This window comes from Loxodonta africana, chromosome 13 (genome assembly GCF_030014295.1).
Source record: "Loxodonta africana isolate mLoxAfr1 chromosome 13, mLoxAfr1.hap2, whole genome shotgun sequence".
Taxonomy (NCBI): Eukaryota; Metazoa; Chordata; class Mammalia; order Proboscidea; family Elephantidae; genus Loxodonta; species Loxodonta africana.
Window position 1 is genome coordinate 76,140,977 of NC_087354.1, and position 25,633 is coordinate 76,166,609.

General features: G+C 41.9%; 1 protein-coding gene across 8 annotated transcripts in view; it reads left to right on the top strand.

The window, feature by feature from the left end:
• Positions 1–25,633, top strand: part of TMEM131L (transmembrane 131 like) — a 190,461-nt gene that overhangs the window by 49,498 nt on the left and 115,330 nt on the right. Inside the window, exon 1 of one of the 8 annotated variants that reach the window (XM_023557108.2) lies at positions 1,503–5,535. The exons of the other annotated variants lie outside the window; for them this stretch is intronic. Coding sequence (XP_023412876.1) covers positions 5,426–5,535 — 110 coding nt within the window. The 5' untranslated portion in view covers positions 1,503–5,425. Of the gene's footprint in view, positions 1–1,502; positions 5,536–25,633 lie in introns of those variants that run through there. 8 annotated transcript variants of the gene reach the window in all.

The following is a 25,633-nucleotide window of genomic DNA, read 5'->3' on the forward strand; positions in this document are numbered from 1 at the left end:
AGGAGTTCGGACGTATTTACATGCCTGACCGTATTAGCTAACAGATTTATAATACAGAGAATGACTCGGTGCAGTTTTAGACCTTAATACTGGATATACATAGGAGGGGAATAACAGGCAGATGTAATTTTAAAGCAGATACATAAATTTAGTACATATATAAACAAAGAAAAAAACCAACAAACCTGTTGCCATCAAGTCGATCCCGACTCAGCAGCCCAACAGGACAGAGTAGAACTGCCTTATAGGTTTTCCAGGGAACTGCTGGTGGATTTGAACTGCTGACCTTTTGGTTAGCAGCCGAGCTCTTAACCATTGCACTACCAAGGCCCCAGTATGCTTATAATTTGGCCAAATTCAGAGGCAGGAAGAAAGGAAGAATTGCCCCCACAGGCAGTAGGGTAACTTGTTCGTACCCCCATCAGCACTGAGGGCTTCTCAGGCTTGAAGAGAAACTCACAGTGTGTTCCAGCCTGCTGCTGCTTCCATACTTGGTCTCTCACACAGGGACTCTTTGGAGAACCTGCTGTATCGTGTCTGTTATGTGTAAGAAACAGGATTAGACATGGTGGCTGAATAGGGAAGTTGGCCAGGCCTTGACCACAGGGAGTTTACAGTTTATACGTGTCAAAACAACTACCAGGGTAAAGCCCAGTGCAGTACATAAATGCCAAGTGAATGATACGTGCATCAGGCAGTTTCCCAGGGGAAGAACTTGTGAGTAATTCACTGGGGGGCTTGCGGGGAGGCCCTCAGTATCTGGGACAGTCGGTCCTACTTCCTCATCTGGGCTGACTTTGGGTGTGTGAGGGGGGTCCCCGAAGGTTTTGGACAAACATGGTCCATCTTTTTGGTGCCACTTTTACTTAGAATTTGAGAGAGGGACTTTTATATTAGAAAGTCAACATAAACTCAAAAGTTAGAGTTAAAGATAAACTCAAAAATTAGAGTGCTTAATTTGTGTACGTTTTGAAAATAGAAGACTAGCCTTTAAATATTTTTCATGTACTTCAGGCAGGAAACTGGGAAGGCCCTGGATCCTTGGTGCAACTCCTCCTCTGTGGGGGATTTAGGAGGAAATGTTTGGTCACGGCTGATGAGAGATGAGGAGAGGCCAGCTCTGGGCTCTGCAGCCTTCTCTCCTTTCTGCGCTTCCTGAGCTGGTTCAGTGAGGTGCATTTTCTGTTAGGTGCCCTGGGTACACAGTGCACCAGGGATGCCTGATTCAAATGGATTAATAATTAAGTGTGGAGAATTGGATCATTGCTTAAGATATTTTTTCTTCAGAATTAGCTGTAGGAAGGACTGCGGACCCTTTCGTGGATATAGTTGTAGCTTCTGCTTCCTTGGTTGCGGTCCTTGGACCAGCATCTAGAAGAGTGACCTGAGTTTATAGAGCAGGTGTTCCACGTGTGCACCTTGAGAGAAGGAGTGGTTGAGGAAACTTGCCGTCCCCCCCACCGAAGCCAGTTCCTTGACTGTGGTTATTAAAAAGTAAGTCTGATTTTGGGGAAAAGCGGTCACAGAGAGCCCATATTGGGAAGCAGCACTGCCCACGGGTTGGTGAGGCACAAACGTAGGCCACTTTCCAGCTCTGTTACCTTGGGCCTTGTTTCCTCGTGTGTGGCATGCGGATGATACCTACTCTAGGGTTGTCTTGAGGATTGAGAAAGCACGGATACGTGATGGGGTTCAGCTGATGGTAGCAGTGGCTGCGTTGAGGATAATGATATTAATATGTTGGGAGGGAGAGTGGTGGCCATTTATCCAGGAAACATTCTGTGGCCTTGGCCAGCCTTCATGATATAGTTCGGAGATTAGGTAGTCTCTGTTGTAATTGCTAAATCCTTTGTCATTACTTCAGAAAATGTGTGCTTTGCTAAAGCTAAATACAGATAGACTTTAGATTAAGTACAATCCATTCCTGAAGACCGTTCTTTGTTTTTCACACCTCGTTCTTGTAATAGAAGAAATATGGGTTTATTTTATAGACTTCCAACCATATAGAGAAGAATAAAAAGACTCCATATTTCCTGTACCCAACATAAGTCTTGTTATTTTGATGTATGTGCTTCTACTGAGATTGTGTTTCAAAGCAGAATGGCTTGGAGTAAAATCCTACATACGTTTGGGTCTCTGGTTTCTCTGGACACGAGGGAAACCAGTGGATATGTTTTGAAGACAGTGAAAAATCAGGTGTGAGTGTGTGCTAGGCTGTGGTGCAGGGGCTGAGGGGAGACATGTGGAGCAGTGAAGTGGGAACCCTCAGCTGCCTTTTCTGAAATGGGACATTCTCACCTTTGAAGCCTGAGCTTGTGGGTTTTGAGTTCCTGTTTTGTGCCCTTTTAATGTCAACTTTATTTTTTATTTAAGTTCATAAGATTATAGTAAATAGATGTCCTGACTTTCATTATACATGAATATTAGTAGACCTCAAAAAGGTAGTAATCCCTCCCCTGCCAGGATGGGTGGGTACGTTGGGGGCAAAGCTATATGTTAAGCACCAGGGGAAGAAAGAGACCTGAGATGGAAGTAAAGGTTCGGTGCAGTGCAGAGAGGCTGAGGGGCAGCTCTCTGGGTCCCCTGAGACAGCCTGGGTGTGGCTCTTCCAGGAAGCCTGACCTCTCCCCCAACCACTGTGCTACTTCTACCTCTGTGCTCTACCCAGTTCTCAATTCGCTTGTTTGTGTCCACCAGCAAGATATGGTGTTCTTTAAGAATGAGATCCTTCTGTTACTTTTGAATCCCCAGCATCTCACTGGGTTCCTTGGCCCTTTCTCAGTTGCTGTCAGGTTGATTCTGACTCATAGATACCCCATGTGTGTCAGGTAGAACTGTGCTCCATAGGGCTTATCAGTGGCAGATTCTTTGGTAGTGGATCACTAGGCCTTTCTTCTGAGGAGCCTCTAAGTAGTCTTGAACCTCCAACCTTTTGGTTAGTAGCCCAGCCCATTAACTGTTTGTACCTCCTAGGGATTCGAGGGTCTTTAATAAATGTTTCTTTGAATGAATGAATGAGAACCTGCCCAGGAGGTGGTCATTCCCAAGTCTTATCCTGCCTTGTGCTTCTCACCTCAGCTCTTGTGTTCCCTTGGTTCACACGTTCTTTATCCTGCCCACCACCTGTGGCCCCTTCACAACCCTGGGAGCGTCCTCACAGACCAAGTTCAGCAGTGGTTTTGCTTGAGGCCCTGTGAGCTACCCCTGGTGATTTAGACAAGCCGGAGGAAATCCCCATTGCCTTTGCCAGGGCTGCAGAGAGCATGGGTTTTCCCTTAGCCTCAGTCTAATATATGGTGGTTAGACTTGGTAGGACTTAAGGATTGTATAGATTTCTGTGGGTTATCTATTCATGTAGCCATTGTGCAATATTTCTGTGGAGTCCCTGGGAGGTGAAAATGGTTAAGCGCTTGACAGCTAGCTGAAAAGTTGGCAGTTCAAACCCACCCAAAGGCACTTCGGAAGACAGGCCTGGTGATCTACTTCTGAAAAGTCATAGCCTTGAAAACCTGTGGAACAGTGTACAGTATAAACACAGGGTCACTATGAATTGGAATCAACTCCGTGGCAGCTAACAACACTGTGTTTCTTAGTTCTAGAAAAAGTACTTACAGGCCATATGACTGTAGGATTACCTGTAATTTTTTTTTTTTTTAATTGTGCAGTAGGTGAAAGTTTACAGAGCAAATTAGATCCACATTCTGTAGTTTGTGCATAAAGTGTTTCATGGCCTTGGTTTCATTCCTCACAATGTGTCGGCATTCTCCCCATTTCTGCCCTGTGTTCCCCTTTACCTTTCGTCCTGATTTTTACCCCTTTCACCTTCTCATCTTAGCTTTTTGGCAAATACTGTCCTTTTCATCTTATTATAATTAATCGTTCTAAGAAGCACGTTCCTCTTTGGTGTTAATGTTTATTTTAGGGGCTTGTCTATTGTTTGACTGAAAGGTAGGCTCCAGGAATGACTTCAGTTCCAGGTCAGAAGGGTGTCTTAGGGGCGTACTCTTGGGAGTTCCTCCAGTTTCTATCAGATCGGTAAATCTGGTCTTTTTTATGAACTTGATTTTTGTTCTACATTTTTCTTCTACTCTGTCTGGGACCCTCTTTTGTGAGCCCAGTCTGAGCAGTCAGCAGTGGTTGCTGGCCACCGTCTAGTTCTTCTGGTCTCAGGGTCATGTACGCCATGGTTCATGTGGTCCATTAGTCCTTTGGACTAATTGCTCTCTTAAGTCTTTGGTTTTCTTCACTCGCCTTTGCTCTGAATGGGAAGAGACCAATAGCTGTATCTTAGATGGCCACTGGAAAGTTTTTAAGATCCCAAACGCTACTCACCAAAGTAGGATGCAGGACATTGTCTTTATGAACTATGTTGTGTCAATTGAAATAGATGTCCCCCCATGTCTATGGTCCTTCGCCTTTGAGCCTAGGAACTTCATCCCGTGAGGTGTTTGGTGATGTCTGAAGGGTTTCCCTGACTGTGCCCGTTGTGGGCGCAAGTGTCTGTATTAACATACGAGGAGCGCCTACAGTCACATATGTAGAAATACCCACCACCAAACCTGGGATGCCCTGTATTTTTAATGTTTGTGCCTTTACCATTTTATAATCTCAAAGGAAGATCTGAAATATCATTTCCTGTGAATACAATTCTCAAATATTATCTCAGGCTTTGGCAAATCATGTTACTTGTAACTGCTAGAATTATGTTGCTTTTTAACCAGAAATATTTGTGAAACTTGGGAATTTCCTAATATCTGTCTCCATTGCTGTCTTTTGAATGAAATTCCTTTTATGAGACATGAGGTAAGGCAGTTTGCCTAAAGCCAGAGAAAGAGGCAGGTCTCTGGCAAACAAAACGGAGCAGGGAGAGAAGCATAATGAACAGAAACATAAAAATTTGAAGGAAAACAGCACTACGTTGTGTAGGAGGAAGCCAAATTAATGATGCAAGGTTGGAGGTAAGACTCAGGGTAAAGAGAAGGGGAAGTCTTTGAGGAACAGGAATTGAGGTTGTAAAAACGCAAAGGCTGACAATAGCAGCCTTGCTTGGCTAACTTTCTGAGGGCGTGTGGATGAGAAGCAGGAGGCTATTAAGATTCTCATTGGCCTCAAATTTTGTGATCATTGATAACACCGTATTACTGTCGATGGTGCTGTGGAGGGAAGTACAGTGAACTGGTGTTAGAAGAAAATGAAAACATACTTCCAAACCCGGGCCACACCCAGGAAAGATCTCCCCCTCTCTGTAGCCAGCCCCCTGGATGATGCAGAAAGCTGTATTTTGTCTTTTACACTGAAACTCTGGGTGATGTCCCAGGTTCCAGCCAATGCGGAGAGGCCTTACACAGTCAGTAAAGGGAGTACGTTCTAGTTGAATGTCGGCCCTGCCCTTCATGACATATTTTTCTCATTACAGAATGTATTCATGTTTGTTGTAGGAAGATTGGGCAATTCAGAAAAGAACAAAGAGAATAAAAATCACCATTATCCCGCCCTCCTCCCTGAGAGCTGTTCTATCCGCACGTCTCACTTTAGGTATGCTGGGCTGTCTTTCCCTGGTCCCACTCCTGCTCAGCTTTTTGGGTCTCTCCTTCTATAGAAAGTGGGAAGTACGGGCCTGGCTGTGCTGGATTTCCATCCTCACAGCTGTGGGCTCAGGGATTCCAGCGCACATGGTTGTGGAGGCGGACTTTGATTGACCTACCTTTGGTCACATGCTGGGTTCTGTGGATAAGAAGTCTCTTACCAGCAGGACGGGATAGGGCAGGAGCCATGTGTCAGGCGGCCAAAAGCCATGGCTGCTACAGATTGCCAGTCCAAGTCTTCTGCAATACTTTTGTAAATTTTAAAAGAAAAGTATTGCTAATAACAAGCATATATATACACACACATATATTTTATGTATATAAATATATGCATATGTTTATAACATATATGTATGTATGTATTTTAATTGCTGACATCTTTTGTAGCTATAACATATTACAAGAGAGAGTTAGATTTTTTATTTGCTTTTCCTTTGTTTATGTCTTCTTTTGGAATGATAATGACAGATACTTCTTGCCTATTTTAGGGGATTCTTGTAAAGAAGGCAGACGTGGGATTGGTTGGTAGGAGGCTTGGGTTTGTGTCTCAGCTCACCGTTATTTAGATCCATGACATTGGACAAGTGTTCTCTGGGTTTCTATTTCCCATGCTGGAGAAGGAGAGATTTAGCCCCTGTGGTCTATAAGGTCACTTCTAGTATAAAACTCCAGTGGTATGGCTTGACACCTGATTTTATCTCTCTATTTAGAGAATTTGTAGCTGTGCCATAGATTTGTGCAGCATTGTCCTAAAACCCACTTCTGTCCAGTCTGTTCTGACTCATAGTGACCCTATAGGACAGAGTAGAACTGCCCCAGAGGGCTGTGATTTTATGAAGAAGACTGCCACATCTTTCTTCCACACAGCAGCTGGTGGGTTCGAACTGCCAACCTTTCACTTAGCAGCCGAGTGCTTAACCACTGTACCACCAGGGTTCCCAACATTGTCATAACTGTAATGTATTTGGTGCCTTTGGCCAGGATATAACCCTTCAGTTATAAAGTATTTCCTTTGGGAATATAGGATTGGGATTATGCTATAGTTTCTAGGGAAGTGCTTTGGAGGTAGCGCAGAGACCGTCTGTGTCAGTAGCTTCATTGGATGGCTCCTTTATTGAAGACCATCCTATTGCTTGGACAGGAAAGCATACTCGATGATGCTAAGTGTGCTAAGCGGCACACAGTCCAAGAATTTGACAGGCGTCCTTGTCTGGTTTACAGGCTGATGTGACACGACACACGCAGTGATTGTTCTCTCCCTCAGGTGCGTGCGAGTGATGCAAACAAATCACATAGGCATGTATTCGGAACTTTGTAGTTTTTTTAATTAAAGATTCTCCCCTACTTTTATTAAACTTGAAATAGAATGATTCTCATACCTTTCTGGAGCTAGTGAGTATTCTTTCATCACAGATTTCAGCAGCCTCATAAATTAAGCCTTTTCCGTTCTGTTTCATACATTTTTTATTCCTGCTGCTCTGCCTAAGTCTAACCAGCTCTCATTTCTTTTCTAGATGAGTGCTTCTCAAACATTAAGGTGCACACACATCACCTAGAGGTCCTGGCAACTCGGAGATTCTGATTCAGCAGCTCTGGATTGGGCCCTGGGTTCCGTATTTCTAACAAGGCTGCTGGTCTGTGGCCCACACTTTTTTTTTTAATTGTTTTTTAAGTGAAAGTTTATACTTCAAGTCAGTTTTTCATACAAAAACTTACACACACATTGTTATGTCACCCTAGTTGCCCTCCCTACAATGTGACAGCACACACCTTCTCTCCACCCTGTATTCCTGTGTCCGTTCAACCAGCTCCTGTCCCCCTCTGCCTTCTCATCTCGCCTCTAGACAGGAGCTGCCCACCTAGTCTCCTGTGTCTGCTTTAGCTAAGAAGCACACTCCTCACCAGTATCATTTTATGTCTAATAGTCCAGTCTAATCTTTGTCTGAAGTGTTGGCTTCGGGAATGGTTTTAGTGTTGGGCTAACAGAGAGCCTGGGGGCCATGACCCCTGGGGTCCCTCCAGTCTCAGTCAGACCATTAAGCCTGGTCTTTTTACTAGAATTTGAGGTCTGCATCCCACTTTCCTCCTGCTCCATCAGGGATTTTCTGTTGTGTTTCCTGTCAGGGCAGTCACTGGTGGTAGCCAGGTACCGTCTAGTTCTTTTGGTCTTGGGCTGATGAGCCTCTGGTCTTTGTGGCCCTTTCTGTCTCTTGGGCTCATATTTACCTTGTATCTTTGGTGTTCTTCATTCTCCTTTGCTGCAGGTGGGTTGAGGCCAATTGATGTAACTTAGATGGCCGCTTGCTAGCTTTTAAGACCCCAGATGCCACTCACTGAAGTGGGGTGCAGAGCGTTTTCTTAATACACTTTGTTATGCCAGTTGACGTAGATGTTCCCTGAAACCATGGTCCCCAGACCCCTGCCCCTGCTACTCTGTCCCTCGAAGTGTTTGGTAGTTTTCAGGAAACTTCTTAGCTTTTGGTTTAGTCCGGTTTTGCTTACTTCCCCTGTATTGTGTGTTGTGCTTCCCTTCACCTAAGATAATTCTTGTCTGCTATCTAGTGAATACGCCTCTCCCTCCTTCCCCACCCTTGTAACATCAAAGAATGGTTTTTCTGCATTTAAACCTTTCCTTGAGTTCTTAAAATAGTGTGTGGGCCATACTTTTGAAAAGCAAGAGCATGGAGTGTATGTAGGCCAACCAGTTCCACCTCTCCTTCAGCCCGCAGGAATCTCTTCTTCCGCTCACTACCTGTATTTCTCATATGAGAATCGTTTGCCGACCCCTTCATTCAGGTATCCAACACATGTTTCTTAAGGGCTTCTTCCTGCAGGCACCGTACTGGGGTGAGAATGCAAGGGTGGGGAACATCCTCCCTGTCCTCAAGCTTGTAAACTTTCGTAAGGTTGGTGGGGCTTATAAATAGGTACTTGAATCTTGTGAAATGTGCTCTGGTTGAGATAGGCGTACAACGCTGCACAAACACAGAGGAGGCAGAGATTGTTTTGGGGGAAGACGTTCTCGTAAGTAAGGTTTCATGTGAGTCTGTTGTATTGACAGTATTTGTAGGTTCTGGGCTCTTGAGAGAAGGCCTGCTTTTCATTTACTGTTTATATCTACTCCTGTGTCCCTTTTGCCTGGGACAATGCCTGAGACATGGTTCGTGGTTAGTGAATGCTTATTGAATGAGGTTATTTAACCCTCACAGAAAGGTTGAAGATCCTTTTAGGGCTCAGATCATAGCTTTTTTTCAGTTGCCACCTCTGATACAAAGTTCACATGTCGGACACATTCCATTGGTGTTTTTAGGATTTTGTGTAATGCTAGGCAGCTGGTTCTACTCTGTCATGCAGGGTCTCTGTGAGTTGAAATCAACTTGATGGCTCACAGCAATAACTTGTGACAAAGGGAGGCATGGTGGTGCAAGTGGTTTGCACTCAACTACTAACCTAAAAGTTGGCAGTTCAACCTACCCAGTAGCTCTGTGGAAGAAAGGCCTGGCAAACTGCTTCCATAAAGATTACAGCCAAGAAAATTCTATGAGGGAATTCTACTCTGTAATACTTGGGGTTGCCATGATTCAGAATCAACTCAACGGCAACGGGTTTTACTTGTGACAGGAATAAAACCCACAAGGGGAGGTTGAAGTAATTTTGCTTTAATTATTTGGTGACTTTTCTGAATTTTCAGCATCCTCACATCCCTTTTTCAAGTGAGGTGATCAAACAGGCTGATGTCTCACAGGGCTTGACTGCTAACAGTGTATGTGAGGGGTCACCCCACCCTCATTTACCTTCTTCATTTTAATGTTGGCCTTTTTTTCGCCAAAGTGTCATAACTGGTGACCAACTAAAGAATCAGAATTTGGGGGTCTTGTTTTTAGGGGTAGGAAAGTGAACCCTAGAAAGGGTAACTGACTGTTCACCTGGGCAGTCTCTGCTCAAGTGTGGGCTGTAACCTTGGACCCTTGACCATGAGATGAGGATTCTTTCAGCAACATTTAGGTCTGGTCACGTCCTTTCTCTCTTTTTTTTTTTTTTTTTTTGGTGTTTCCTGCCTCGGTGGACCACCTTGCATTTGTTTCTTTAGTTTCGTCTTTTTTTTTCTGGTACTTCTATAATTTCCAGAGGCTTCTTTTCATTTTTGGTCCTGTTTGTTTTAGAGTTTCAGTTATCCTATTGAATTGAGTGTCTGCCTATTCCCATGCTCTTTTCTGAATTTCCTTGGCATGCTGAGAGACCTTACCTGCTGTGCCCGTTACATACATTAACTCACTGAGTTCTCTCTTCTCTGTGATATAGAGAACCATATAAATACGTATGGATTTTTAAAACTGGGCATGAAGTATTGTAGCCTCAAGCTTACTTCCAGATTTTGGCTTTAGATAATGTAAAACAGGCTATAGCTTGCCTCTTGAAGTGAGTTATTCAGTTATAAAAATGGAAACTTATTGATGGGGAGAACCCCAGATATGAAAACAGAACAGAGAACAAGACTGTATTTTAGCTCCTGGTAGGTGGCATTGGTGGATTTGTGTGGGTTGAAAAACATAAGTCTTATATTTGGTGTATCCTTTTCCAGTGACTGGAGAAAACGATGTGGCATGTTTTAAAATATTGAAAGAAAAAAAAAGTTCGTTTTAAAATATAATGTATAGTCTGATTGCAGTAATGCAGATAAGCCATTCACCTGTGGAAATTTAAGGGGAAAACCCCAACTTAAAAAAACCAAAAAACAGTGTAAGTTTAAGAGCAGGTAAAGGAGGAAAATAATTCAGAACTTAAAGAGGAAATAACTTTCTCACTTCCATTTTCTTCTGATATATCTGTACATACATGTATATTTTGCATAGAGATCAATGTTTATTAGTGGTTACCAGAGGGGGGAGGGAGAGGGAAAAAGAGGGTTTACGGTGATGGAAAAATTACATTGATTAAGGGCAGGGTTGCACAGCTGATTATTGTAATTGCTGTCAATAAGTTGTACACCCGTAAAAAGTTGTGTGATAAAATTTACAATGACCAAAAAAAAAAAAAAAATCGGCAGCAACCAGTATCACACCATAGCCTGATGAGTAGAACCCAAAAGGTGAATCCTGCCTCCATGAGGATTCTAGCTGTAGGATCATTGTCAGTGTGATGAATATTTCTGTGCCTCCATTTCCTCATCTGTAAAATGGGGCTAAGAGCAGGCCCTTCCTTGGAGGTTGTTTTGGGAATGATATAAAATAACGTGTGTAAAGCACTTAGCATATTCTCTGGTATGTAGTGAGTGCTCAGTACTCATAATCTCTGAAATCTTAGTATTCCATCCTGGTTTTTGTTGTTAGCTGTCATTGAGTGGACTCTGGCTCATGGTGATCCCATGTGGTGACCCCACGTACAACAAAAGGAAGCATTGCCTGGTCTTTGTGCCATGTTCACAATTGTTGTATGCTCAACTTCATTGTTGTGGCTACTGTGTGTTTTGAATGTCTTCCAATCTAGGAGTCTCATCTTGTAGTACTGTATTGGATAATATTCTTTTATGATGCATAAGGGTTTTTTGTTTTGTTTTATTGTGCTTTAGGTGAAAGTTTAGAGTGTAAATTAGTTTCTCATTCAAAAATTTATACCCAAATTGTTTTGTGACATTGGTTGAAATCCCTGCAATATGTCAGCAGTCTATCCTCTTCCACTCTGGGTTCCCTGTGTTCATTCATCCAGTTTTTTTGTCCCTTCCTCCTTCTCGTCTTTGCTTTTGGGCAGGTGTTACCCATTTGGTCTGATATGTTTGATTGACCTAAGAAGCACATTTCTTACATATGTTACTGTTTATAGGCCTGTCTAATCTTTGTCTGGAAGGTGGACTTCGGGAGTTGTTCCACTTCTGAGTTAGCTGGGTATCCAGGGGCCATAGTTACTTCTACTTTCTTTAAGATACTCATCATCTCTCTTCTAGGTTCCCTTCCCTGGCCTATCTCATAATATTTTTGTATCAGGCGTTTGAACCGGAACGAACTGCATTTCTGACAAGGTCCCAACAAGTTATACATAAGAATCAGCAGGGGATCTTGCTTAAAAAAAAAAAAAAGTGGATTCTGATTCAGTATATCTGGGGGTGGAAATGCAAACTCTTAGAAGGTAACTTGTTAGAAATGCAAATTCTCAGCAGGGGCTTGAATGAGGAATGCACCGGTTTGAAGCCCTGTTTTGTGTCAAAGTTGCCGTACTACAAAAAAGCTGTTACAGTATGCCCCTCGGTGCTAGAGTTTCCAGGTCTAGTAGGAATACTGTCAGGCAGAAAGGGATTAGCTGGGACTTGGGGAGCCTGTCCCTCCCTTTGAGAGTGTAGGCTACAGAGAGAGGGTAGACTTTGAAAAGACACGTAAGCAGCGGTATCTTATCTGACAATGTGTATTATAGGTCTCATCAAGCTTTGACTTTTTGCTCCGTTTCTGTAGGTCTAGAAAGTACCCTCTGGACTGAGGAGGTGGGATCCAGTGAGGTAGAGAAGACCTTCCATTGCTTTTACCCCCACTGTCTAGAAGGCTCTGAGACCACTCATCTGCCATTGCTGGTGGTTTCCGGATTATTTTGTGATTAATTTTATCAAGTTGCTAATGAGAACTGACACTTATCCTAATATCCATGAACTTTGATCTGTAGGAGACAGGAATGTTCTGTTCCGTATAGTCAGTTGTACTTGGCAGTAGGAAAAGAATTGATTATTTTCATTTTTCTATTTAAGGAAATTGTACATACCATGCTTTTAAAATGTAGCAGAGGGGCAGAATCACTTTACAAAATAAATGAAAGTAAAATTTCCGCTTAAGAGAACTTAGCAAGCTTTTGTGGGTGTGTCTCTTCAACCTCAGAGAAACTGACTCAATGTATATTTTTCCACTTACTGAAAGTGAATATATGAAGTAATGAAGGCTATGTGGACTGCTGGTTTAGAAACAGATGCTGCTACTTTGGAACAGAGTGGGTTCAAAGTGGTGGAAAACCAGGAGGAGAGAAAATTGAATCCTCAGGGAGGAAAAAAATCTTAATGCAAACATCAAGTATGATACCAAATAAAATCTAGGCACAAAAGTGGTTTGCTTGTGGGAGAAAAATAAATGAAGAAATTTAAGGGTAAGTGTATGTTTTGTTTTACACTGTGGTGTGCTCTCTGGCCTTACGCCCTGTGTTAGAAATGATTTCACTTGCTTCATTCCCCACCTCGTCCAAGAAACCTGTGGGAGATCTTAAGTATTTGACGTATGCTCATGTTTTTAAGTTACACAGTGTATTGTATTAAGTAATATCTGATTGCAGAAATGGACTTTGTGGGCTGTTACACAAGATGTTACCATATGCTCATTTCACGAGATGTCACACATGCTGTTAAAAAAAGAACAACCGTTATTATTTCATCTGAGTAGTTTATAGTTCATATTGGTGTTAAGTATTCTAATATTGGCAACATCTAAAATTCTTGCGGTCTCCACTATTCTTTTTTCACTTACAAGACTAGCTACTGTCTACTTAGGTCTCTGCTAGTTCCTGTGTAGTCAGTTCTCTGTAGTCAGGGGGCGTGTTTTATATTTTTATGCATTCACAGCTTCCAGTGAGCCCTGGTGGTGCAGTGGTTAAGCATTTGGTTGCTAACTGAAAAGTCTGTGGTTCAAACCCACTAGCCCTTCTGTGGGAGAAAAGACTTGGAGATCTGCTCCCGTAACCCTGTGAAACCCTGTGGGGGCAGTTTTACCCTGTCCTATAGGGTCATTGTGAGCTGGAATCGACTCGATGGCACACAACAACAATGCTTTGCTGGACATCAGGTCCAGAAAATACTGTGTAAAAAAAAAAGCTTACTGAATGAATTTGAGCAGATCTTGATAATGGGATCGTTAGAATTTTCCAGTGGTGGTAGTTTTTTTTTATTTTTAATTAATCCCATCTGTTTAAGTGTCATTAATTTGCTGAATGACAGGATTGGGTGGGAGAGGGGGAGAGCCAGTTTAATGGCTGAAATAAAAATCAGGACCCTAAAAGATCCAGACAGGCTGCCTGTAAGCCGAATCAAAGAAGAAAAAATTCTAGAGATACTAGATACAGTGCAGGGAACTGACTTAGCAGTTGTCCGTACAAGATGGGGAAATAGAAGAAAACCTAGAGGAAGTAACGCAGGTGAGGAAGGCTTGGGGGGTTAGACTACCTAGAAGGTGCTGCATCGGCCTCTGTTAAGAGTCGATGGTCCCTGTTAGCTCTGTTCAGGGTAGGCTGGCCTGCTGGGCTCATTTCTGGTGACCACCTTTAGAAGAGAATCCGTGGAGCAGTGTCAGAAGCACATATAATACACTCATGCAGCCTCAACCCCAGGAATGTAGCAAAAAGCTAGTGATTCTTTTCACCTTCTGACCTAGCGAATATCTGACCTAGGGCTGACCATGGTGGCAGAGGCAACTCCCAGGCCCTGGGATCATGGCTCACCGGATGTTTCCGACTCAGTAGTTCTGGGCAGCTTCCCGACACCCCGTTTCCTCCAGCTGACAGAGGCAGCAGTGCTGCTGGTGGCTGGTTCTGTATTGTGCTGGAAGTCTTTCCTGGAGGCCCAGCTTAGAGCCTGCTCCCTTGAACTTTTTCTTTTAAGCACTTAATTCCCTGCATTAAATCCCTTTCTCAGAGTAGCTAGCTGGTTTCCTGCGACCAGACTCTCACTGAGAACGGAAGAGTTTAACGAGAGAATGAGCTGTCTTGGAGACAGAAGTGTGGCTAAAAGTATCCCGGCAGGTGCAGCAGATGGATGGATAATACATCAGTGGTTCCCTCGTGTACAGCCTCTCCCTCCTTCTCGCCTAGTGGATGCAAGTACAATGCAACTGTGTGGGGGAGCTAGTCCCAAAACACAGATTCCCAGGCTCTAGCCCCAGAAATTCTGTTAGAAGAAATTGGTGGAAGTCTGGAATCCATATTTCTAAAAACCTCCCCCTGGTTATTCGGAGACATGGCCAGATTGGATACCAAGGTACTAAATTATTTCTTGACCCTATGAACCTGTGCACGTGATAATTCTTTTTAAAAGAGGAAATGTGTGGGAGCTACACATTTCTAAAGATTCCACTATAGGGGATTTACCTGGTTCTGGGTTGAAAGCGATTAATTCTGTAATTAATGTCAGAATGTGGCCGTATTTCTAGTGGAGTGTACAGGATTTCCCTCCTTTGTTATGACTAGAGGAAAGCGATGTATTTCAGAAGTGTAATTGGATGCTGAATAAAAACTGAGTTGTTTGCAATGCGAGTTAAAAATTGAGCTGGATACTTGATTATGCACTACTTTATTGTATAAATATGACATTTTGAGGCATAATACACTATCTCATTGCATGAAGTGCTGTTAGTATATTTTCTTATCTATGTTTATAGTCGAAGGAAAAACACAATGGAAGTTATTTAAACTACGGAAGTGCCTCCTGAGAGGTCAGGGGGTTATTTGGAGAACTGGCGGATTCAGAGTAATTTAGTATGATTGGAGTTTGCTGAGCTGTGGAGGCCAGGTGGTTTAAGAATCAGGGCTCAAGTGTCCATGAAGATTCAGAGATTGAGAGAGCAAGAAGCAGGGGCTGCGTACCCAATAAGCTAGGTAAGCACAGGCTTACTTGTGCTTACTTACTAATCTGTAGTGAACAGTTTCACATGTTTTTGACGTGGTGAAATTGGTCCCTACAGATTAATAAGTAAGCACAAATAAGCCTGTATGTACCTTGCTTATTGGGTAATCGGCCCCTGGCAAGGGCGGAGGACCTGTCTTGGTGTGAACACTTGTTCTGCACTTATTTGATTGCTCTCTCCAAGCCCAGTCCATCTGATCTTTGCCCTTCTCTTCACCTTCCCATATTGGCTCTTTTTTTAGGTGCGTGCTAACAAAGAAGGAAGTCACCGTTGCTCTCCAGGCTAATAGTGCCTCCTTGATTGAAATTGATTAGCCCTAGATGATTGGAGTCCTTGTAGCAGCAGGGGTTATATGTCAAATGGGCCTCCACTGAAGGGCAAGGCTCCCTCTGCAGCTGCCAGGCTGCTTGAAATTAGGCGAGTGATTTTGCACTTGGATGATGAATGGGATTTTGCACTTGGATAATAGACGGGAATTAGCTGGAGCTTACCAGGAGCTGCATAACGATGGGCAGTGTGGATGGTGCTAATCAGACGCTTCTGCATATGGCGTTCCATTCCGCTCAGAGGCCTGTGTGTGCCCAGGAAGGAAACGAGCCTGCAGAGCTTGTAGGTGTTTGAGAAGGTGTATCTGCAGACATGCCCTCCTCCTTCCTTTCCTGCATGGAACCCTGACAGAATGGTTGACTGTGAAGCTGGCATGTGTACCTGTGGTTTGCTCTTCTTTTTTTTTTTTTAAGGCAGCTTTATTGAGATACAATTCACTAGCATGCAGTTTACCCAGTTAAGGTATACAACCCAGTGTTTAGTGTATTCACAGGGTTGTGCAGCTAGCGCCACGATCTATTTTTAGAACACTTTTGTCTGCCCTGAAAGAGGCTGTTGATTCTTTTATAAAGAAAATGTAGTCTATTGTGCATCCCATTTTGGAGAGTGGTGTCTGGGGTCTTAAACGCTAGCAAGCGGCCATCTAAGATGCATCAATTGGTCTCAGCCCACCTGGAGCAAAGGAGAATGAATGAAGAGCACCATGGACACCAGGTGATTATGAGCCCAAGAGACAGAAAGGGCCACATAAACCAGAGACTACATCAGCCTGAGACCAGAAGAGCTAGATGGTGCTCAGCTACAACCGATGACTGCCCTGGTAGGGAACACAACAGAGAATCCCCGAAGGAGCAGGAGAGCAGTGGGATGCAGACCTCAAATTCTCATAAAAAGACCAGACTTAATGGTCTGACTGAGACCAGAGGGATCGCAGAGGTCATGGTCCCCAGACCTCCTGTTAGCCCAAGACAGGAACCATTCTTGAAGCCAACTCTCCAGACAAGGATTAGACTGGACTGCAAGACAGAAAATGATACCAGTGAGGAGTGGGCTTCTTGGATCAAGTAGACACATGAGACTATTTGGGTAGCTCCTGTCTGGAGGGGAGATGAGAAGACCGAAGGAGACAAGTGGGCTGGATGGACACAGAAACACAGGGTGGAGGGTAGGAATGTACTGTCTCATTAGGGGGAGAGCAACTATGAGTATATAACCAAAAACCAAACCCAGTGCCGTCGAGTCGATTCTGACTCATAGCGACCCTATAGGACAGGGTGAAACTGCCCCATACAGTTTCCAAGGAGCGCCTGGCGGATTTGAACTGCTGACCCTTTGGTTAGCAGCCATAGCACTTAACCATTACGCCAACAGGGTTTCCAGGAGTATATAGCAAGGTGTATATAAGGTTTTGTATGAGACTGACTTGATGTGTAAACTTTGACTTAAAAAAGAAACTGTAGTCTATACTTTTTAAGGGGCCCTTTCTTTCTCCCCACCCCACCCCCCTTTGGCAGGATACGTATTTTTTTAGGCCTTTTATAGAATCATTTTATTTCACAGAAAGCATTTGTTTTCTTGAATAGTCATATAATGCATTTTAATGTTCCAAAGGTTACCTGCCTTCCTGACTTTTGGACCCAACCTCATTAATTGTGTCTTAGTTACTAGTTTCATCTACCTACCAATTGGGGCCTTTTCAGTTTCAGGTAACAGATTCTATTCATCCAGCTAAAGCATTACAAGGAATTTATTCTTGTCACCCAGAAGCAGCAGAGGAGTTGGCTTCAGGCACAGGTGGATCCAGGGATTCTCTCTCCCTGTCTCAGATGGTTTATTTACATGTTGGCCACACTGGCCGCATCATGGCTGGGGGTCTAGGTGTGGGAGTGAAGTGCACAGCTACAGCACAGGTGGCAGAGGTGAGGCCACCGACTGGGCTCAGCGCCTCACCTCAGCTTGCCTATATTCTCGTGTAAGGGGCGTTTAAATACTGTAGGTTTTGACTGACTTCATTCTGGGATTACAAAACTCCTCATTCAAGCAGTGAGACCAGCCAGAGTCACTATCTCAGGCAGGCTGTAATAACCAGTATTATTGATTCAGGTAATTATTCAAAGATTTTAACAAGGCCCAGGCCCTGAGCTTAAAAAAAAAAAGTTGCTGTTGTGTTGATGCTGATTCATGGCGACCGCATGTGTCAGAGTAGAACTGTGCTCCGTGAGGTTTTCACTGGCTAATTTTTTGCAAGTAGATCCCCAGGCCTTTCTTCTGAGGCACCTCTGGAAGGACTTGAAGCTCCAACTTCTTGTTTAGTAGCCAAGTGTATTAACTGTTTGCACTACCTTGGGTGGGTTGTTGGTAGCTGCTGTCAGGTCGATTCTGACTCATGGCAACCCTGTATGTTATAGAGTAGAACTGCTTTATAGGATTTTCTTGACTGTCCTCTTAATGGAAGCAGATTGCCAGGCCTGTCTTCCGCAGTGCTGCTGGGTGGGTTCAGACTGTTAGCCTTTAACGGTTGAGTGCATGCCATTTGTGCCACCTAGAGACCTCTTTCCAGAAGATTCTCGCTAAGCTGAGGATTAACAAATTGGGTCTCTTATAGTCTAGGTCCAACTGATCACACAATTTTAGCTCTTCCACAACTTTTACTGAGAAGTACCTGCTTTTCCTCAATTTGATTTTGCATCTTCCATAGGGTTGCTATGAGTTGAAATTAACATGATGGCAACGGGTTTGGGTTTTTTTTTTTTTTTTTATAGTTTCAAATATTTTACTTGTCTTGCCCATTCAGTAACAATTATAGCATTTTTAATTTAGTAAATTATTCCAATGTGGATACCTTTGACATGACTCGACTGGACTTTTTTTTAAAGCTAATTAATTTATCTGACATTGCTTTAAACAAAAATATTTTTTTTGTGGTTATTGTATTTATTTAAATTTTTATTGTGCTTTAAGTGAAAGCTTACAAATCAAGTCAGTCTCTCACATAAAAAATTATATACGCCTTGCTACATACTCCCGATTACTCTCCCACTAATGAGAGAGCCCACTCTCTCTTTTCATGTCCATTTCGCTCTCTTCTAACCCCCCTACCTTCTCATCTCCCCTCCAGGCAGGAGATGCCAACATAGTCTCAAGTGTCCACCTGATCCAAGAAGCTCACTCCTCACCAGCATCCCTCTCCAACCCATTGTCCAGTCCAATCCATGTCTGAAGAGTTGGCTTCAGGAATGGTTCCTGTCCTGGGCCAGAAGAAGGTCTGGGGGCCATGACCACCGGGGTCCTTCCAGTCTCAATTGGACCCTTAAGTCTGGTCTTTTTATGAGAATTTGGGGTCTGCATCCCACTGCTTTCCTGTTCCCTCAGGGGTTCTCTGTCGTGTTCCCTGTCAGGGCAGTCATCGGTTGTAGCCAGGCACCATCTAGTTCTTCTGGTCTCAGGATGATGTAGTCTTCTTTTTGTCTCTTGGGCTTGTGATTATCTTGTGTCCTTGGTGTTCTTCTTTTTCCTTTGCTCCAGGTGGTTTGAGACCAATTGATGCATCTTAGATGGCTGCTTGCTAGCGTTTAAGACCCCAGATGCCACTTTTCAAAGTGGGATGCAGAATGTTTTCTTAATAGATTTTATTATGCCAATTGACTTCGACGTCCCCTGAAATCATGGTCCTCAAACCCCTGCCCCTGCTACACTGGCCTTCGAAGCATTCAGCTTATTCAGGAAACTGCTTTTGGTTTAGTTCATTTGTGCTGATCTCCCCTGTACTGTGTGCTGTCTTTCCCTTCACCTAAAGTAGTTCTTTTTAAAGTAGTTCTTATCTACTATCTAATTAGTGAATACCCTTCTCCCATCCTGCCTCCCGCACTCCTCTCATAACCACAAAAGAATGTTTTCTTCTCAGTTTAAACTGTTCCTCAGGTTCTTATAATGGTGGTGTTATACAATATTTTTTCTTTTGCAACTAATTTGACTCAGCGTAATGCCTTCCAGGTTCCTCCATGTTATGAAATGTTTCACAGATTCCTCACTGTTCTTTATCGATGCATAGTATTCCATTGTGTGAATATACCATAATTTATTTATCCATTCATCTGTTGATGGACACCTTGGTTGCTTCCATCTTTTTGCTATTGTAAACAGTGCTGCAGTGAACATGGGTTTGCATATATCTGTTCGTGTAAAGGCTGTTATTTCTCTAGGATATATTCCAAGGAGTGGGATTGCTGGATCGTATGGTAGTTCTATTTCTAGCTTTTTAAGGAAGCACCAAATCAATTTCCAAAGTGATTGTACCACTTTACATTCCCACCAGCAGTGTATAAGTATTCCAATCTCTCCACATCCTCTCCAACATTTATTATTTTGTGTTTTTTGGATTAATGCCAGCCGTGTTGGAGGGAGATGAAATCTCATTGTAGTTTTGATTTGCATTTCTCTAATGGCTAATGATCGTGAACATTTCCTCATATATCTGTTAGCTACCTGAATGTCTTCTTTAGTGAGGTGTCTGTTCATATCCTTTGCCCATTTTTTAATTGGGTTATTTGTCTTTCTGTAGTTGAGTTTTTGCAGCATCATGCAGATTTTAGAGATCAGACGCTGATCGGAAATGTCATAGCTAAAAACTTTTTCCCAGTCTGTAGGTAGACATTTTACTCTTTTGGTGAAGTCTTTGGATAAGCATAGGTGTATGATTTTTAGGAGCTCCCAGTTATCTAGTCTTTTTTCTGCATTCTTAATAATGTTTTGTATACTGTTTATGCCATGTATTAGGGTTCCTAACGTTGCCCCTATTTTTTCTTCCATGATCTTTATCGTTTTAGATCTTATATTTAGGTCTTTGATCCATTTTGAGTTCATCTTTGTGCATGGAGTGAGGTATGGGTCTTGTTTCATTTTTTTGCAGATGGATATCCAGTTATGCCAGCACCATTTGTTAAAGAGACTGTGTTTTCCCCCATTTAACTGTTTTGGGGACTTTGTCAAATATCAACTGCTCATATGTGGATGGATTTATGCCTGGATTCTCAATTCTGTTCCATTGGTCTATGTATCTGTGGTTGTACTGGTACGAGGCTGTTTTGACTACTGTGGCGGTATAATAGATTCTAAAATCAGGTGAAGTAACGTCTCCCACTTTGTTCTTCTTTTTCAGTAATGCCTTATTTATCTGGGGCCTCTTTCCCTTCCATATGAAGTTGGTGATTTGTTTCTCCATCTCATTAAAGAATGTCGTTGGGATTTGGATCGGACTTACATTAAATGTATAGATTGCTTTTGGTAGAGCAGATATTTTTATAATGTTAAGTCTTCCTATCCATGAGCATGGTATGTTTTTCCACTTATGTAGGTCTCTTTTGGTTTCTTGCAGAAGTGTACTGTAGTTTTCTTTGTATAAGTCTTTTACATCTCTGGTAAGATTTATTCCTAAGTATTTTATCTTCTTGGGGGCTACTGTAAATGGCATTGATTTGTGATTTCCTCTTCGATGTTCTTTTTATTGGTGTGGAGGAATCCAACTGATTTTTGTATGTTTATCTTGTATCCCGATACTCTGCTGAACTCTTCTATTGGTTTCAGTAGTTTTCTGGAGGATTCCTTAGTGCTTTCTGTGTATAAGATCATGTCATCTGCAAATGGAAATACTTTTACTTCTTCCTTGCCAATCTGGATGCCCTTTATTTCTTTATCTAGCCTAATTGCTCTTGCTAGGACCTCCAACACAATGTTGAGTAAGCGTAGTGATAAAGGGCATCCTTGTCTGGTTCCTGATCTCAGTGGGAATGTTTTCAGGCTCTCTCCATTTAGGGTGATGTTGGTTGTTGGCCTTGCATAAATGCCCTTTATTATGTTGAGGAATTTTCCTTTTATTCATATTTTGCTGAGAGTTTTTTTTATCATGAATGAGTGTTGAACTTTGTCAAATGCCTTTTCTGCATCAATTGATAAAATCATGTGATTCTTGTCTTTTGTTTTATTTATGTGGTGGATTACATTAATTGTTTCTCTAATGTTGAACCATCCGTGCATACCTGGTATGAATCCCAGTTGGTCATGGTGAATTATTTTTTTGATATGTTGTTGAATTCTTTTGGCTAGAATTTTGTTGAGGATTTTTGCATCTGCATTCATGAGGGATATAGGCCTGTAATTTTCTTTTCTTGTGGTGTCTTCACCTGGTTTTGGTATCAGAGATATGGTGGCTTCACAGAATGAGTTTGGGAGTATTCCGTCCTTTTCTATACTCTGAAATACCTTTAGTAGTAGTGGTGTTAACTCTTCTCTGAAATTTTGGTAGAACTCTGCAGTGAAGCCGACCAGGGCTTTTTTTTGTTGGGAGTTTTTCGATTACCTTTTCAATCTCTTCTTTTGTGATGGGTCTATTTAGTTGTTCTACCTCTTGTTTTGTGTTAGTTTAGGTAGGTAGTACATTTCTAGGAATTCATCCATTTCTTCCAGGTTTTCAAATTTGTTGGAGTACAGTTTTACATAGTAATATGATTCTTTTAATTTCAGTTGGGTCTGTTCTAATATCGCCCGTCTCATTTCTTATTTGGGTTATTTGCTTCCTCTCCTGGTTTTCTTTTGTTAGTTTGGCCAGGGGTTTAACAATTTTGTTGATTTTTTTCAAAAAACCAGCTTTTGTCTTATTAGTTCTTTCAATTGTTTTTCTGTTTTCCATTTCATTTAGTTCAACTTTAATTTTTATTGCTTGTTTTCCTCTGGTGTCTGAGAGTTTCTTTTGTTGCTCTCTTTCTATTTGTTCAAGTTGTAGGGATAATTCTTTGATTTTGGCCCTTTCGTCTTTTTGAATGTGTGCATTTATTGATATAAATTGGCCTCAGAGTACCGCTTTTGCTGTGTCCCAAAGGTTCTGATAGGAAGTGTTTTCGTTCTCATTGGATTCCCTGAATTTCTTTATTCCATCCTTAATGTCTTCTATAATCCAGTCTTTTTTTGAGCAGGGCATTGTTCAGTTTCCAAGTGTTTGATTTCTTTTCCCTGCTTTCCCTGTTATTGATTTCTACTTTTATGTCTTTATGGTCAGAGAAGATGATTTGTAATATTTCAGTGTTTTGGATTCTGCTAAGGCTTGCTTTATGACCTAATATGTGGTCTATTCTAGAGAATGTTCCATGTGCACTAGAAAAGAAAGAATAGTTGGTTGCTGTTGGGTGGAGTGTTCTGTATGTGTCTACGAGGTCAGGTTGGTTGATTGTGGCATTTAGATCTTCCGTGTCTTTACTGAGCTTCTTTCTGGATGTCTTGTCCTTCCCTGAAAGCGGTGTGTTGAAATCTCCTACTATTATTGTGGAGCTGTCTATCTCACCTTTCAGTGCTGATTGAGTTTGTTTTATGTATCTTGCAGCCCTGTCATTGGGTGCATAAATATTTAATATGGTTATATCTTCTTGGTGTATTGTCCCTTTAATCATTATATAGTGTCCTTCCTTATCCTTTCTGATGGATTTAACTTTAAAGTCTATTTTGTCAGAAATTAATATTGCCACTCCCGTCTTTTTTGATTGTTGTTTGCTTGATATATTTTTTTCCATCCTTTGAGTTTTAGTTTGTGTCTCTAAGTCTAAGGTGTGTCTCTTGTAGGCAGCATACTGCAGATCTTGTTTTTTAATCCATTTTGCCACTCTCTGCCTTTTTTATTAGTGCATTTAGTCCATTTATATTCAAGGTAATTAGGGATAGGTATGAATTTTTATGAATTTAGTGCTATCATTTTGATGTCTTTTTTTGTGTGTTGTTGACAGTTTCTTTTTCCCACTTAATTTTATGTGCTGAGTAGGATATCTTTATATGTTGTCCTTTCCTCATATTTGTTGTTGATTTTGTTTGTGCTGAGTCTGTATTTTTTTCCTGTATTTTATTTTGATGAGTAGGATAGTTTGTCTCCTTTGTGGTTATGTTATTATTTACCCCTATTTTTCTAAATTTAAATGTAACTTTTATTTCTTTGTATCGCCGTATCTTCTTCTGCATATGGAAGGTGTGTGATTACATTTCTTAGTCCCTCTTTATTATTCTAATGTTGTCTTCGTTTATATAATAACATCGCTGTTACCGTTTTGAGCTTTTTTTTTTTCCTTCAATATAATCTTGCTTTGATTTTTGGGATTTCCCTGTCTGGGTTGACTTCTGGTTGCTCTGCCCAGGGTTCTAGTCTTGGGTTGATACCTGATATTATTGATTTTCTAACCAAAGAACTGCCTTTAGTATTTCTTGTAGTTTCAGTTTGGTTTTTATGCATTCCCTAAACTTGTGTTTATCTGGGAAAGTCTTAATTTCACCTTCATGTTTGAGAGACAGTTTTGCTGGATATATGATTCTTGGCAGGCTATTTTTTTCCCTCAGTTTTTTAAATATGTCATCCCATTGCCTTCTTGCCTGCATGGTTTCTGCCGAGTAGTCCGAGCTTATTCTTATTGACTCTCTTTTGTAGGTGACTTTTCGTTTGTCCCTCGCTGCTCTTAAAATTTTCTCTTTATCTTTGGTTTTGGCCAGTTTGATTATAATACGTCTTGGTGACTTTTTTTTAAGATCTACTTTATGTGGAGTTCAATGAGCATCTTGGATAGATATCTTCTTATCTTTCATGGTATCAGGGAAGTTTTCTGCCAACAAATCTTCAACAATTCTCTCTGTATTTTCTGTTATTCCTCCCTGTTCTGGTACTCCAATCACTCGTAGGTTATTTCTCTTGATAGAGTCCCACATGATTCTTAAGGTTTCTTCATTTTTTAAAATTCTTTTTATGATTTTTCTTCAGATATATTAGTGCCAAGTGATTTTTCTTGGAGTTCAGAAATTGTAGCTTCTCTTTTCTCAATTCTGCTCCTCTGACTTTCTATTGAGTTGTCTGCTTTTGTAATTTTATTGTTTATCTTCTGAATTTCTGATTGGTGTCTGTGTATGGATTTTTCCAGCTTATTAAACTTTTCATTATGTTCCTGAATAATCTTCTCATTTCTTCAGTTGTTTTATCTGTGTGTTCCTTGGCTTGCTCTGCATATTGCCTCATTTCCTTCCTGATGTGTTGAAGGGTTCTGTATATTAAACTTTTGTATTCTGCATCTGGTAATTCCAGGAATGCATTTTCATCCAGAAGATCCCTGGATTCTTTGTTTTGAGAGCCTGTTGAGGTGATCATGGTCTGTTTCTTTATGTGACTTGATATTGACTGTTGTCTCCGAGCCATCATTAAGTTATTGTTATCATTAAGTTATCATTAAGTTGTTATCTCCTGAGATAGGCCCACACAGGTCCATGCAGAAGGGAAAGATGCTCAAAGTTCACGGACGGTTTATGCCGGGACAGGAGTTGCTTCTGTCCTGAGCTCCCCCGGTTAGTGGAGGTGGTAAATTATCTTTTCCCCCAAATGCAAGTTTTTTCCTTCCCCAAGGCCGGGAGGATGGCTCTAGGTGCTCAACAGGGCCTACCTCAGGCCCAGGGAATTCAGCTGCTGAAGCCAGTTTGCGGGAGGGGAGGGCGCATTAAAATATACGCACGTACTTAGCTTTTGCTGTGAGCGCCGTTCTCCTTAGGTTCTGGAGGTATGAGTAGGCTGTGTAGCTGGCTGCTTCTCCCTGAAGAAACTGTGGCAGAACACTAGTAACAGCCCGCCGCCGCCACCCTTCCGGGAATGGTGCCTGAGGGCTCCCAGTGATTCAGGTCTGGTAACTCCTCTCCCCTTCTGAATGGTCTCTCCCTCCCCTTGCCCCTCATTTCGTTTTCTAAGCTTGCCTTTGAATCTCCGGGCTCCCAGCTTGTCACAAATATACTCGTTTCACTTGTTTTTTTTGGGGGGGGGGTCTTTGTTGTAAAGAGGGCTTGCCGGAAGTGTCTGTCTATTCTGCCATCTTGACTCCCTAAAAAATATTTTATACATACATAGTTTTTTTTTTTATGTTTGATTTGGTAAAGATTCAAATTGAGATTTGGAAACACTTTTTATGATCCTGTGGTTTCTGACATGATGGGGCTAGGTTTATGTTAGATAATTAAAAAGAAATTTTCCGAGGCCTCAATTGTGCTTTTATAAATCTATTACAGGTTTTCCTTCCT